At 41.5% G+C, this 15,778-nt stretch overlaps 1 protein-coding gene across 1 annotated transcript in view; it reads left to right on the top strand.

Moving 5' to 3' along the window:
• Window positions 1–15,778, top strand: part of LOC146583066 (talin-2) — a 108,615-nt gene that overhangs the window by 71,449 nt on the left and 21,388 nt on the right. The window contains exons 24-45 of the mRNA XM_085266750.1: window positions 466–579; window positions 730–843; window positions 1,277–1,411; window positions 1,632–1,760; window positions 1,930–2,032; window positions 2,754–2,962; window positions 4,072–4,191; window positions 4,676–4,873; window positions 5,024–5,163; window positions 5,823–5,916; window positions 6,105–6,194; window positions 6,294–6,416; window positions 6,523–6,666; window positions 7,488–7,649; window positions 7,753–7,893; window positions 8,006–8,187; window positions 9,370–9,502; window positions 10,074–10,175; window positions 10,748–10,918; window positions 12,865–13,011; window positions 14,775–14,876; window positions 15,448–15,567. Of these exons, the coding sequence (XP_085122876.1) occupies window positions 466–579; window positions 730–843; window positions 1,277–1,411; window positions 1,632–1,760; window positions 1,930–2,032; window positions 2,754–2,962; window positions 4,072–4,191; window positions 4,676–4,873; window positions 5,024–5,163; window positions 5,823–5,916; window positions 6,105–6,194; window positions 6,294–6,416; window positions 6,523–6,666; window positions 7,488–7,649; window positions 7,753–7,893; window positions 8,006–8,187; window positions 9,370–9,502; window positions 10,074–10,175; window positions 10,748–10,918; window positions 12,865–13,011; window positions 14,775–14,876; window positions 15,448–15,567 (2,973 nt within the window). The remainder of the gene's footprint in view (window positions 1–465; window positions 580–729; window positions 844–1,276; window positions 1,412–1,631; window positions 1,761–1,929; window positions 2,033–2,753; window positions 2,963–4,071; window positions 4,192–4,675; window positions 4,874–5,023; window positions 5,164–5,822; window positions 5,917–6,104; window positions 6,195–6,293; window positions 6,417–6,522; window positions 6,667–7,487; window positions 7,650–7,752; window positions 7,894–8,005; window positions 8,188–9,369; window positions 9,503–10,073; window positions 10,176–10,747; window positions 10,919–12,864; window positions 13,012–14,774; window positions 14,877–15,447; window positions 15,568–15,778) is intronic.

Raw genomic sequence — 15,778 nt, 5'->3', positions numbered from 1 at the left:
ACCATTTAAATGTCAGGTTTTAAATATTTGCTTCAGTTTGTTTATTTCTTTCTTTTTGCCTGAAATGGGAAAAGAAGTGCAATCGAAATGGATCGAAAGTTGCTCGTATGCCTTAAGGTTGCTTGACTCACAACTCAATATCGCCTCAAATAATAATGTTGAGCTCGTTCAGAAGGATTTCTAAAATTCACCTGATTTTGTTTATTTAATTTCATTTTTTAAATGCACTTTCCTTGTACATAGTCTTTTTACATAACGCCTTTTTTTTTTTTTTTTTAAATATAGGAAGAAAATGTATGGAAACACAAGTCCCACTCTTAATTATTAGTCTTTTATGCTGCATATTTAGCAGCATATTTACCATTTCAGCATCCAGAAGCAGAGGAGTGAAGAGAGTGTGACACCGTGACTGCGAAACCATATTCTACATGTGACGTTTGTGTGGGTCTTGTCATTATTCCTCAGAATGCTGCCAAGCAAGCTGCAGCTGCAGCCACACAGACAATCGCCGCTGCTCAAAACGCCGCCGCCTCCAACAAGAACACAGCTGCTCACCAGCAGCTGGTGCAGAGTTGTAAGGTGAGGGATGTTGCTAACAGCAGGGTGCCATTTATTTTTGGTGGTTTTGGCTTCTTTTTTTTTTAATGTGAACTGCATTGAAACTTTGTGCTTCATACTATGTTTCTTTCATATCTTTATGGTAATGTGTCTCCATGTTTGTGTGTGTAGGCAGTTGCAGATCACATCCCACAGCTTGTCCAGGGAGTCCGTGGCAGTCAGGCCAAACCGGAGGACCTGAGTGCACAGTTGGCCCTCATTATTGCCAGCCAGAACTTCTTACAGGTGCAGCCCTTTATGATCTTTTGGTTTGCCTGTTTTGCTGGTGTGGGGATTGTTAAAAGTTTATGTGCCCGCACTCGTACTGGGTAACTTCAGTCCTACATTGGAAACCAGGCTAAAAGTATAAATAGTGCTTCTGTCATGTGGGGACGTTAAAAATAGGCCGGTAACCTCTTTTTGGTGTTAGCGGGCGGTTACAGAAATGCTGGTGTGATGGTATTATGTGTTAAATACCTAGCTGGGGTTTCAGAGCCCCACATAATACCCTTTGAAGAAATATCAACAAGTCTGTGAACTACACAGTGCACTGGTTGCTTGATTCTCTAAGGGAACGCGTTCCGTTGAGCCCTATACGATTTAAATAAATACAATTTTATTAAAATTTAAATTAATGTTTTTTGGGGGGGTTTTTCCCCACATCTCTCTCTCTCTGCAGCCTGGCAGTAAGATGGTGACCTCGGCCAAGTCATCTGTTCCCACGGTGACTGATCAGGCTGCAGCCATGCAACTGGGTCAGTGTGCCAAGAACCTGGCCACCTGCCTGGCGGAGCTGAGGACGTCTGCACAGAAGGTAGAGCATAGACACGCACGGGAATTCTTGCATTCCCATGTGTGCATGTAGGAATTTATTCTTGCATGCATAGTATTCACAAAATGACTGGATTTTGGACATGCAGATCGCATGTGCAAGAAAATATTTTACCTTTGTGGTTCATATACAAATTTTAGACCTCATAGGAACAGACAAAAAGCCATATAGACATATGCCATATACTTGCTTTTGTTTCTAGGCTCATGAAGCTTGTGGCCCCATGGAGATAGACTCTGCCCTTACAGCCATCCAGACCCTAAGAAGTGAGCTACAAGATGCCAAGATGACTGCTGTGAATGCTCAACTAAAACCACTTCCTGGAGAATCAGTAAGAAACATTGTAGCCCCATAAAGCAGAGTCGGGACTCAGCTGCACTAGATTCAAGACATGCTCATGCTGCCAGTGCATGAGCATGTCAGAAGCGAGTTTGCAGACTAATATTTTGTTTTCAGTTACTAAAATACAAAGCCCCCCCCCCCCCCCCCCCTTTCTCTAGCTGGAGAAGTGTGCTCAGGATCTGGGAAGCACCTCCAAGTCTGTGGGATCCTCTATGGCTCAGCTGCTCACCTGTGCTGCACAAGGAAATGAACACTACACAGGTTGGTACTGCTGACATCATTCTAGTAAAAAAACGGTCAAACCGAGGCAAGAGGAAGAAATCTTTATCGTTTTAGGAAACCACATACAACCTTTCATCTATTGCCTCAAGAAGGCCTACTTCTTTATTATAAACCAACTAGACCCGCAGCTTGATGTCGCACCTTAATGAGCTGAATTTATGGTCACTAGTTGTCTTGACCTTTCTCAAGTTCATCCTGTGCTATTTTCTCTTGCTTTGCTCTCCAGAATGTAGCACACACAAGGCTCGCTGGTGATTTCATTAGCTTTAACAGTATCCTCGGTTAGAGCACAGCCCAAAGAACCAGAGGAGAAATGCACCCATCGCCTGGAACCCGTTTTTCCTTTTTCCTCCCCCTTGAGTAATCTTGTTATCCGAACCATAATATGGCTTCATTCCATTTGTTTTATCCTATCCAGCTAATTTGTTGTGGATGAGATGTCACATTTCTCATGAGACTCTCATTGTCGGTTCCTGTCTGTGAGGGGAAAGAGCCTCATGGCACCTTGTTGCTTCACATTTCTCGAGACAGAAGAATTACTTTTTGTGCCTTTAACAAATGCCATTACAAATTTTTATGACTCGAAGATGACAGTGAACACTGTCTTGTCACAAAGTGTCATAGCTTTAATAACGCACTGTGATGCCTCTGTGTCAGTTACATTTGTACTCTCTCTTACCTCTGATCATCGTGCGTGTAGGAATAGCAGCCAGAGAGACAGCTCAGGCTCTAAAAACACTCGCCCAAGCAGCCCGTGGCGTTGCTGCTTCCACCACGGAGCCCAAGGGCGCGGCTGCCATGTTGGACTCGGCCCGTGACGTTATGGAGGGCTCTGCGCTTCTCATACATGAGGCTAAGCAGGCACTGATTTCCCCCGGAGACGCTGAGAGCCAGCAGAGACTGGCACAGGTGAGATGGTTCAGAATTGCTCGAGGTTATGGAGTCCAACACTGCAGATGGCAGGAAGGCTCGGTGCAGCCCTCGGCTTCCTTTCAGATTATGGCACCTGTGCCTTAAAAGTAAAGTCATCAAAATAAACTCCTGAACAATCATGAACTAAATGAAATACACTGTTAAAAGTAATATTTTTCCCCTGGGACTCACGGAGGAATTGAACAGGAAGTTTAATAATAGATCTTACTGAATATGTTGTGAATTTACACGATGTGACTTTTAAAGATGAAACCAGGTTCTGTTTTTGTTTAATATATTTATTAATCAGCCTTTCTTTCTTTTGGTTAATATGTTTAGTTGAATATTTACGTTTAGAAGGATATCTACGTCTGCTTGGTGATGCAGTCAAGTGAACACCTGTCAAATTTAGCAAGTAGCTCTATAATAAACCAGGTGGCAATTTAATTATTTATACCTCGTTGCCCAGGTGTTTTCCACTCAAAATGAATAAATGATGTGGTATCAATGGAGAAAAATGAATATTAGAATAACCAAATAGTGTTATCTAAGACCTTTTGGAAATGTTTAGTAAAACAAATAAATTTTGGATGTGCGAGCCTCTCTGTTATCTTTGAACTGCTTCACTGAGATGTCATGTTGTTGTGTGCTTCAGGGGTCGCTATGTGATATTTATGATGGAAGAAAATTCTGTTATTTTCCATGAAGAAACATGACAGAATGAGACAGTTTCTTAAGACTCAGGTCTATGAAAATAAGTAATGGCTTAAATAAAATATACAAATAAAAGTAGTACAACAAATGAATGTAATAAAAAAATTCTATAAACTAATCAACTATACAATAAATGACCCTTTAAAATAAAAATAATGGCCTGCTCCATAAGTCTATTAAAAAGTGCAGCAGTTTGAAGTGAAAAATGTTTGTTTTCAGAGGCGTGACAGCTGAACAGTCTCACTACATCTGACAAAAACCTTTTCAGCCTTATGGACAACTGGCACTTTTTGGGGATAATTGCTATGCTCATTAACGTTTTGAGTTTGGATTTCTAGATTAGCTTGTCCACCTGTGCCCACCCTCCTAACCCAGTTTGCTGTGTGTTTCAGGTGGCGAAGGCTGTGTCTCATTCCCTAAACAACTGCGTTAACTGTCTACCTGGCCAGAAGGATGTGGACATGGCTCTCAAGAGCATCGGAGAGGCCAGCAAGAAGCTACTGATTGAAACCGTGAGTCATCGGAGCTCTGCCGGCACAACATCGGCATCACAGATTGCTTTCCGTTCCCACGGCGGGAGGGAAAAAAAAGAAACAACCTCGAGAAATATGTGATTAATGACGCGTACAAGTTAAGAGCAGGACTGACCTTTTAAATATCATTTCAAGCATTCTTTAGTGACCACTTTTAAATCATTCAGCAGCGTTGTTCATCTGACGGGAGTGTAAACCTGATTTCATTTAAGCATGCAAGTCAGGAAAGGGGCATGATTTACATTTCTATTGCTTTTTAGACATTTGTCAAGTTTCAAATTTAAGACTGAACATGTTTTGGTTTACAGACAGTTTTCAGTTTATAGGGTTAGCACTAAAGTGACATCATTATTGCTGATACACCTGCTGTAAATGCATTGGGGAACTGTTAGATATTACTCTGACGCTTACAAATAATTTAATTTCTTTCATCTTGAATCATTCTATTTTGTGCTGCCTTCAGATCCCACCCGCCTCAAAGTCATTCCAGGAGGCCCAGAGTGAGCTCAACCAAACAGCAGCTGAACTAAACCAGTCAGCGGGCGAGGTGGTCCACGCCTCCAGAGGCTCCAGCAGCCAGCTGGCTGTGGCCTCTGGAAAGTTCAGCCAAGACTTTGATGAGTTCCTGGATGCTGGCATCGAGATGGCTGGGCACACTCAGGTTGGTTTTGTATCTCAATTCCAACATCTGGTCATCAATATTAAGACAGTAGTAGCACGTATCACAACTCAGATATCCCAGTAAAGAGACAAAGACTTCAGACTCCTTTGAAATGTATTTTCACACGCTTGTGTGTGTGTGTCATTCTAGAAAAAGGACGACCAGGTGCAGGTGATTGGTAACCTGAAGAACATCTCCATGGCTTCTAGCAAACTGCTGTTGGCTGCTAAAAGTCTGTCCGTGGACCCAGCAGCAGCAAACGCCAAGAACCTGCTAGCTGCTGCAGCAAGGTACTACAACTGGCCCCTACACACACCCACAAACCATGATTTTTAATATTTACAGCAGATTTGATTGGTAGTATCTCATGATAGATCTTAAGATCAAAGAGTTGATATAAGGCTCAAGGTCCAGGGTTCGGTAATAAGACTAACAGCAAATAATTAGCTGTTCAAAGCTATGAACATAATAATTCTATTTTATTGCTATTGGTTTAGATCTGTTTTTTAAACTACCACTTTACTCATTCGGTAATGAGCATATGGTAAAAGCGTCTATCAAGGCAAGTGGGCTTTGTTATGATTTTCACATTATCAGCAAAATGCACTCAGACATCTGCTTGCTATGATAACATACTCATTAATGGGTTTAATGGGGCCAATTTCAGCTGCCAACCAAAACGGGTCATTTAAAAAATTAAAAGCAAACAAAAAGAGAGATGCAAACAAAATGTTGAGACGATCAGATAAGGGGATGAAATTGATAAGCTTGCACAAACAAAAAAGACGTAGGTATTTGCAAGGGTGAGTGTATAAGCTGTGTTATTAGCACAAGGAAACAAGCAGGAATAATTCTCACATTTCAAAAGCGACGCGCACAGAATAAAAGCCTGTTTCCCTTACGCTCTCGTGGACTGGAGTGTGATGTTTGTTCCTCTTCTCTATGCCAGAGCTGTGACTGACAGCATCAACCAGCTGATCACTCTGTGCACACAGCAGGCTCCAGGGCAGAAGGAGTGTGACAATGCCCTGAGAGAGTTGGAGGTAAATAAAACTTTTCCACCTTGCGATCAAGCATTCGCGATCAAGCATTCGCAATCATCAATGGTGTCAGCGCGTTTCAATACAAGCTGTGGATTATAAGACGCCTCTCTTTTCTGGCACTGACTAATGAGAATAAAGTGAAAATAAAAGCCTCTCAAACTTCTTTAAAACCTTTATTCATCTCCCAGGCTGTCAGAGGAATGCTTGACAACCCTAATGAACCGGTCAGTGACCTCTCCTACTTTGACTGTATCGAGAGTGTGATGGAGAACTCGAAGGTAGGCTTTTGACTAAAGCAGACAGACACAAAGCACACGGCACACTTCCAATTAGGCATCTTAAGCGTACCATTTCTTCTCTGCTGACTCTCTGTTCAGGTCCTGGGAGAGTCTATGGCTGGCATTTCTCAGAACTGCAAAACCGGGGATGTGTCTGCATTTGGCGACTGTGTGGGATCAGCGTCTAAAGCCCTGTGTGGCCTCACTGAAGCCGCAGGACAGGTACAGAGTGTTAGAGCAACGATTGTCACGCTCCCTGGGCAAATAAAGAAACAGCAGTCGGGGTGATTATGGGGAATGCTGTTTGATGAGTGTTATTTTTCCACAGGCTTCTTACTTGGTGGGTGTGTCAGACCCTAACAGTCAGGCGGGACACCAGGGTTTGGTGGATCCCATACAGTTTGCTAAAGCCAACCAAGCAATCCAGATGGCCTGTCAGAATCTTGTTGACCCAGAAAGCAGCCCCTCCCAGGTATATCCACTGTTCTGCTCATATACAACCAAAGCCAGTTAATTATATAAAAGTGTAATATACAGTGCCAACATAGCACTGTGGTTACGCTGTTCTGCAGAGATGTTATAGTATGATTCATTATCAGACCAGTGTGTTGGACTGATATGTGTTCAGAATAGCATTTCTAGAAAACAGAATTATTGAAGCAGACGGTTATCCGTTTGCTCAGAATTGCTTAATATTCTGTGCAGAAGCATCCAACTGTTTGGTAGCCAGATGCTTTCCCTGCAGATCTGGAAGTCTAATATTAATATTTGCTCTATTATTGCCTTTATTTCCATCAACAACTGTCTGCGTTGAAGATTAACATCTTTTTGTCTAATTATGCAACTTCTTAAGCACTCTCACATAAGTCACATTTCAGCTCATCGGTCTATACCAGAGATTTTAATGAAAATCTTTTATTAGTAAATGATTTTTAGTTCAAATAAATGGAAATGGCACAAAACTGCATACATACCACATGGGCGTCTGCAGGGAGTTCCTGAGTCAATTCCCTGCTAACCAGACCTTAACTGCATTCTCCTACTTTCTTTCATCTCATTTCTTCTTATCTCTGCGGCGACTGTCTGCTGAAGCCAAAAGTTCCAGAAAACGTTCAAAACAAAAATAATAAGACTGTACATTTGCTGTACATTTGGGCCTCTTATATCAAATCTAGTATTTCCAGTAGTCAGCTTTGATCTGATCTATCGCTACAGATACTGTCCTGAATTTATGTTGTAAGATTGCCCATGCCTGCAGTATCACTGACAATTGACCATTTTACTGTTTTACAGGTTCTCTCAGCAGCCACCATCGTTGCTAAGCACACCTCGGCATTGTGCAATGCCTGTCGTCTCGCTTCTTCTAAGACAACCAATCCTGTTGCCAAGAGGCACTTTGTGCAGTCTGCCAAGGAGGTTGCCAACAGCACTGCCAACTTGGTCAAAACAATTAAGGTATGTTTCTATCTTGTCAAAAGTTTGATAACTTTAATACAGTCAGTTTTAATGCTATTTGTTTCATACACCCTTTTTAAAATTCCATTCTCTCACTTTCCAGGCTTTAGATGGTGATTTCTCAGAGGAAAACAGGAACAGGTGTCGAGTCGCCACGGCTCCACTAATTGAAGCTGTTGAAAACTTGACAACATTTGCTTCCAACCCAGAGTTTGCCAGCGTGCCCGCTAAAATCAGCACTGAGGTGTGGCTCTGTTAACATTAGTGCAGGACTGTTGTGCGTTTTTACAGTTTACCGGTTGAAGAAAAATTTGGAAAATTATGCAAAATTTAGATTGAGTTTGTTTTTTCTTTAGGGCTCTGCAGCACAGGAGCCCATCCTCCAGTCGGCACGGTCTATGCTTGATAGCTCCACCCATCTGCTCAAAACCGCACGCTCATTGGTTATCAACCCAAAAGACCCGCCCACGTGGTCCGTCCTGGCCGGTCATTCTCGTACTGTCTCCGACTCCATCAAGAGTCTCATCACAGCCATCCGGTTAGATAACAATGATTCAGTGAGACTTGCAAAAGACAAACTACAGCAGGAGTGTTTATGCAAAGGTTTAAGGAACACTTTGACATTTTGGGTGATAGGTACATTCACTTTGTTGCTGATGGTTAGGTGAGGAGATCAATACTGCTCATGTCTGTTAGATAAATATGAAGTTGGTGCCATCATCTGTTCAGATTTAGGTTTGAAAATGGGCAAACAGCTAGGGCAGCAGAATTTAAACAAAAACAAAATAATATCATGATTTGGCAGGGATTGTGAAACCCTTTCAACCCAGGAAGACTCCAAATCACCAGTTTAATAATTTATCGCACTTCAACACCACTGTAGTCTATTTCCGTGCAGTGATGAATTGTGCGTAACACAGTTTGTGCTCCCTTTTTATCTGCTTGTATTGCTGTATAAAGCACCTTGAGAGGGGGCAGCCAAAAGCTGTAACCTGGGGTTACGTACACTTGTGTTTTGTGCAGCTCACATTTTTAATCTCCTCTTTCACACAGTTTTGTACCTGACCTTGATCAGAACAAAACTGATGCCCATGAGAGGCTAATTCCATGAGACCAAACACACTGAATGTTAAGGTTCTCATTCGTCTCAGAACATCTGCACATTAGCATTCATGCGTAGCCGGCTTAGCGTCGCTTTCAGTTCTGATGCCCTTATCGCCCGTCTTCCTTTTTAGACTGCAAATTCAGTACTGGGAGTGTAATAGAATTCAGTGATATATTTCAGGCCAAAGAATACACATAGCATCCTGCAGCAGCCGGGCTCATAACTTTGTCAGCCTCATTAAGCACAGAGACGAGGTTTTATTTTAGTCTTACTTTTGGTGTGCCACCGTGCATGGAAATGGATGTTTAACGAACTTAATCTGCCCATGAGGCCGGAGCCACAGACAAATCAAAGGCTTCAAAGCTAATTTTGCTGCCTGGCTTGATCTCCCTATGCAGAGACGAGACCCTACAGGCCACAGTTTGGCAGATGTGACCTGAGCATCAATGAGACGAGGAAGCCAGTAGAGAAAGGGGGAGGGGGGGGGGATAGAAATCCTGCAATGTGTCTGTGTTTTAATAATTCCAATGTTAACATTTCTTCTTCTGGTCTTTTCCTTTCTTCATTACTCATTTTTGTCTTTCTGGTTCCCTTTTTCTCCTCTCCTGTTTGCAGGGACAAGGCCCCAGGCCAGCGGGAGTGCGATTCGTCAATTGATAACATCAACAAATGTATCCGGGACATTGAGCAGGCCTCTCTGGCCGCTGTCAGCCAGAACTTACCCAGCAGAGACGACATCTCACTGGAGGTAAGCGGCCATCGGAAGATGGCTCCGAATCTTTGCAGACACAAACTTTGTCTGTGTTTTCATTTGTTTTTTTGTTACTTGCGTAGATATTAATCTGCTCCTTTTGCCTTTTCTTTTTTCCCACTTCCACTTTTCCCACTTTTTTGTATGCTAAATCTGTCGGTTTTGAGTCTATTTTTAGTGGTATTAATGAGGTTTTCTGTCCTTGTCCTTCTCTCAGACCATTCAAGAGAGACTAGGGATTATTTCTTTCTTTTCCTTTTGTGTCTTTGAGTGTAACAAAACATTTGAATGGCAGTAGTTCTTCTTGCAGTAGTCCTTCAGCACAGTATGGGCAGAATGTGAGTCTTATGTTTAACACCCTGACACTGGCTTTAATGGGGAAGTTTTGGCACCTGCTAAATAATAAAAAGTTTAAGCTCGCATATTAAAAGTCAGAGTAGCTCAGGGCAGTTATCCTTCTGTTATGTTTCCTGCTTTTTAGCAGGTCCCAGCTGCCTTCTTTGAATGCACCTCTGTCTCCCATAAAAAGCAACACAAAAACCAATTTCTTTTTATTTCCTCTCTTCAGGCACTACAAGAGCAACTGACGTCCACCGTGCAGGAAATTGGCCACTTAATTGACCCCGTTTCCACTGCTGCCAGGGGCGAAGCTTCCCAACTAGGACACAAGGTATATAGGGCAGTGCCTTAATTATTATTATACTGCAACTGTGGAGCAACAAAGTTGTCTTTGTCAGCAGCAGGATTCAGTGGCAGGAGTGTTGCCTATATGTTTAGGTTAGCTGTGGGCTGTTATAATTATCTCAGCATTATCTATCATTAAATAATAGTGATTTTTGAAACAAAAAGTTGATGCATTGTTCAAGCAGCAGGGTTAGTTTGACTTTTATATGAGTAAACTTTCACCTCCCACTAGAATGCTCTGTGTCACTGTCCATCTTTGCAAACTTATCAGCATTTCTTCACGTGTTGTAAAGAAGATTATTACTGCAACATATTCCTTTTTTATTCTGTCTGCACACCAAATAGTCTGCTTAATGGCCTGAAATTGTGCCCAGTAAGTGAAATGTATAAAAGGTTTAACACTTATATGACCGTACCATTTTGAAATAATTTGAGAAGCTGCTCATTTTCTGAAACCGTGCTTCTTCACGTGTGAATGTGACACTTAGCACTTCAGCCTACATATCGCTGACTCGTGCTGTTTCTCTGGACTCATTAAAAACTTTTCTTTTACCTCAGGTGACTCAGTTGGCTGGCTACTTTGAGCCACTGATCAAGGCCTCCGTGGGTGTGGCGTCCAAGCTGAAGGACCACCAGCAGCAGATGACTTTCCTGGACCAAACAAAGACGCTGGCTGAGTCGGCTCTGCAAATGCTCTATGCTGCCAAAGAGGGTGGAGGAAACCCAAAGGCACGACCATTTTATGCTTTATGCACCTTGTTTAAAGTGCTCCTTCGCTTCCTTTACACATATTGGAAAATGATCTCCATCATTCAGTTTTCCAGTGCATCAACAAGTATAATTAACTGTATTTATTGCACACTTATGATACACAATGATGTGTCAAAAGGGTGGAGCAAAGGGTGTCACCATTTAGGCCTTTTTAACTCCTCCCAAACAACGGGAGCAAAAGAGTATCACACATGCGTGACGAGGGAGAGACGGGCCTGTGTGCCACCACAGTTTTAATCAGTTGATCAAAATACGATTAAAGTGGAGACTTTCAGCTTTAATTAAAAGGGTTTTACAAAATTTCTGCATTAACCATTTTGGAATTACAGATATTTGGTGGAAAAAACAAAATAAGTAAATAATCCCAGAAGAAATAATAATCTGCTAAATTCTTTAAAATAATGAATGCACACTGACCAGCTCGGCAGCACAAAAAGGTCTGATTACAGAATTATTTCCATGGTTAAGTAAAACAGTTTCACGGCATCTAACCAATTCTTGAACACTTGGTAAGCACATAATTGTCTTCAAAAACTGTAATGAATGGAAATAAAGAGGGTTTACAATAAAGTGCAAACCACTGGTTACACTCAGAGACAAGATTTTGTATATCTCTAAATAAAAAAGAAAAATCTTTGGACAGATGAAACCAAATGGAGGAAAGAAACAAACTGTTATGTCAGTAACATCTGTTCCCTGAAGGGGTTGAAGAAGATATAACACATATAGGATGAGATATAACACTTCCTGGTTGAAGACACTTCTGTTCACGCCATTAATGCAAACGATATGTGACATATGTGAGGCCCTGCCTGCATATAATACACCCTTATCATCACAGTCATCCCTCAGTTTTGATAGCCGCTCTTCACTGAGCCCAGCTGCACAATGGCGGTGTATCTAATTCCTCTCCTTCAGGGAACAGAAGTTGAGGACAGAACAGTTTGTACCCTTTCAGGCAATTCACTCTGTACACACATAGTATCAAATATATATACATCTCACAAAGCAGCCGCTGAACCAGAGTCAGACCACCATCATCCGACTGCAGGGTAGATCCAGCCGAGAGGACACAATGAACCACTGACGGGACTGCCAGGTCCAAATGATAGAACCAAACAAAAGTGTGCAGTGATGATCAAGTAACTGCAGCACAAACATCATTCACAGGAATACCTGTAAAAAGACCCCATGAGGATGCCATTCCTCTGGTGCAATGTGCTTTCACACTTTGAGGAAAAAAGAGAGTCCCTTTGTACCATATGCCAGGGAGATGGACTCCATAATCCGGTAGGAGAGCCTCTGTTTAGACGGAGATCTACCTCTGGATGGATTAACTAAGCAGACCAACAATTCATCACACTGAGTATCGTCAATATAGGTAGGAAACACTGCACCAGACATAGAGAATACAGCCTACTCTGCTCCTCAGATGGAAAAGTGGGGTGACAAAAGCTCAGATTCATAGAGCTATAAGTTGTAGGAATAACCTCAGGTAAAAACGCAGTATTTGGCCATAATATGATGGGCAAATGGCGCTCGCCTCATGCTAGTCCACATCCAACAAATCTCATGATCCAAAGCATACCACATTATCTGTCAAACACGCTAGAGGCGATGTTATGACATGGACATGCATGGGTACTAGTATGTCATGGCTGCTAGTGTTTATAGTGTACAGAGCTATACTCTCTGCTCAGATTCAGCCAAACGCTGCAGAAGTGACTCGATTTCAGTGCAAATGGATAATGTTCCAAATACATATTGCAAAAACCTAAATGTTACTAAAGGCAAATAAATCCTGATATCCTGATATATGGGTTAGTTTGACAAGGTCATTTTTAAACCTCTGAAAATGGGGTGCGTGTATTTCACATGTGCTTGTGCTATGTCACATTTCACAGGCATCCCATACCCATGATGCTATAGCAGAGGCAGCTCAGCTCATGAAGGAGGCGGTTGATGACATCATGGTGACACTTAATGAAGCTGCCAGTGAGGTGGGAATGGTGGGAGGAATGGTGGAGTCGATCGCAGATGCCATGGCCAAGGTGAGTGCAGCCGGTTACAGTGTGTCGTCATTTGGATCAGAAGCCACAGAATAACATCTACACCAATTTAAAGATATGTTTAGAGTTTTATTTGGTTAAATTAATTGCACTCTCTGGTTCATAAATAACAGACATTACTGCAGCTCTAAAAAAACAAACAAACCTCCACCTTTAAGCTCTTTGTCCGCATCAGCGATTGTCTGCTTTTCACCATCATCTATTTCAGCTCATCACCAACTATGTGGTGATTGACAGCTCTATTCTGTCTTCATTTGTGTTGCAAGACAGCATGGCTGCTAGTCAGATAATACATCATCCAACATTATCTTACAATGAGCAAAACCACCTGCTGTCCACCCTGTTCCCAACATCCAAAACAGGCATGGAAAATTAAACATAGACTAAAAACTAAAAATGCAGCAACTTGATATTTTATTCCACAGTTAGAGTCCATTTTAGTATGAATTTTTAAACCTGCGTAGTGGGAAACATCCTGTTTTGAAAGATTTCCCACCTACGGAAGCCAGAATGCTATAAAGAAACTGAGTGTGTGGTAAATGGATTAAAAGTTAATAGCCATAACAGAAGTTGTCTTATGGAAGCAAATGTTACAGAGCAATCAGCATCTAATTAAAGTTTTATTCTTTTCTTGTGTTCATTTGACCCATGACTTCCCGTTGCTCTGTGTAACATCTTGATTACAACCATAATGTTTCCCAGGCGTCATTTAAAAGTCACTGATTAACATATTAATACAAATCACGAGCAACTGAAGCAAAGGAACATTGACTGTGAACGCAGCCATTCTTACTCGGAGTCAGATAATTTGACCTATCTTTCCAATTAACAGTGAAACTATTGGCTTGAAAACCAAGAAAAAGCCTTTTATCTCGAGTACAGGCAGCAGCTAGCATCAGCTAATTATATTTCTCCTTACCGTGCTGAGTGAGGAGCATTGCAAAGGTGAAGAAGCGTCTCAGGAGTGTGGCTTCACCAGAGGGAACAGCATCTTTGCATCAACTTTGTGTGGCATGTCATGAATAATTTATGAAAATGGTTCATTTTTAGTACATGTTGAGCATGCAGGTGCGTGTTTTGTCTGCGTGTCAGTCAGTGCAGTTGATTAAATGGGGATAATCCTCCCCAATAATCCCATTGGCGTAATGGTCACCCTCCATTGTGGTTTTTAGCAGCGGCGATTTAAACAGCTTTTCTGATTAACTTTGAGTCACCTAGTCGAGGCTGCAGATTTTAACGTATTATTTCTATCAGCAGGAGGTGCAAACATCATGCACTTGCAGTATTATGCTATCTTGCAGTACCAGCATGTTTTTCTGGAATCTCTTTTGTCTTCTCTGCCTTTTCCGTGATATTACAAGTAGTCTAATTTGGCAGAAATGCTAGAAACGTATAATGTTTGAACTGCAAGCTGATGATCAAATGTTTTTGGGGTTGATGCGGTTTTAAAGCTGTAATTACAGAGTGCATAATTCATAATGAGTGTTTATCATTCATACAGAGGGTTTCCCTGAATAGAAAGCTGCATTAATGTCGGTTTGCTGATGCCTGCACACCTGACAAAATTGGTATAATTGAAGGGTAGATTAGATGTAACGTGCCATTACAAGTTAAAGAGCTGAAAAATTGATTTCCTTCACGTTTGAAGATGTTTGTTCCTTTTGCGAAGGACAAACCGATCGTGCCTAAAATGAAAAAATGCAGTGGCAATTTAACTGTGTGTTGATGTGTGTGTTTTTCCTTAGCTGGATGAAGGTACACCACCCGAACCTGAGGGCTCATTTGTGGATTACCAGACCAGTATGGTGAAATACTCTAAAGCCATTGCTGTCACTGCTCAGGAAATGGTAAGCTCTCAAAATAACTCTTAAGATTTTTGTTCCTGAAGTACACCTGTGACCTACGACTGGGTTATTGTTGATTATAAACGAAATACTTTGATTTACATGTCAATTCTGAAATCAAGCTTTTTTCTGATAATCCACGGTTTGATGTTGTAGTTTATCAGCCATCTGCGGTTAGTAGAAATTGTCCTGTCGTGTGGTCCTAATTCTCCATCTTTGTGAGATGACTAGTCGGTTAAATCGAAGCGAATCAAGCTCATTTATAAAAGAAAAATTGATTTTGACTTCACAGCATTTCATAGCGTAGTTAGTAAGTGAGACAGACTTAATGATTTTATCTACCTGGGAGAATCCAAAGATCTGATTAAAATTATTTATCCACCTGCAGTCCCTCGTTTATTTTAATGTTCTCCATTTGTCACATCTCTACTTTCGTCCTCTCATTTGATCACTTTGGTAACCTTGTGATCATAGCCTTGATTTTACTATGAGTTAATGATTTTTGATAGTTTGTTGAAGAAAAGTTAATCTGGGTTTTTTTAGTGCCGAATTTCTTTTTCCCTCCATTTATCAGATGACCAAATCAGTGACTTGTCCAGATGAGCTGGGAGCCCTGGCATCACAGGTGACTGTGGACTACAGCCAGCTCGCTGTTCAGGGACGACTGGCTGCTCACACAGCTGAACCAGAGGAGGTGAGGAGGACTCTGAAAACAGTTTTTACTTACAAAAGAGCTCTGCTCCTTCAATATGGGAATTTTCTTTTTGTGACCTTTAGGCTGCTGTGGATTTAAAGAGAACCTAATGTGCTCTTCCTTATTTTCTGTTATTCATATATAAATATATTTACTGTAGGTGAATTTTCATCAAAACTCTAGTTTCAGGCTTCTCTAAACACTCTGTTAT

The sequence above is a fragment of the Mchenga conophoros genome, linkage group LG1 (assembly GCF_057382185.1).
Source record: "Mchenga conophoros isolate Kocher_MC1m ecotype Shallow Benthic linkage group LG1, M_conophoros_male_GT1.1, whole genome shotgun sequence".
Classification (NCBI taxonomy): Eukaryota; Metazoa; Chordata; class Actinopteri; order Cichliformes; family Cichlidae; genus Mchenga; species Mchenga conophoros.
Note: the sequence above shows the minus strand (reverse complement) of the source record. Positions and strands in the feature narration are given on the sequence as shown.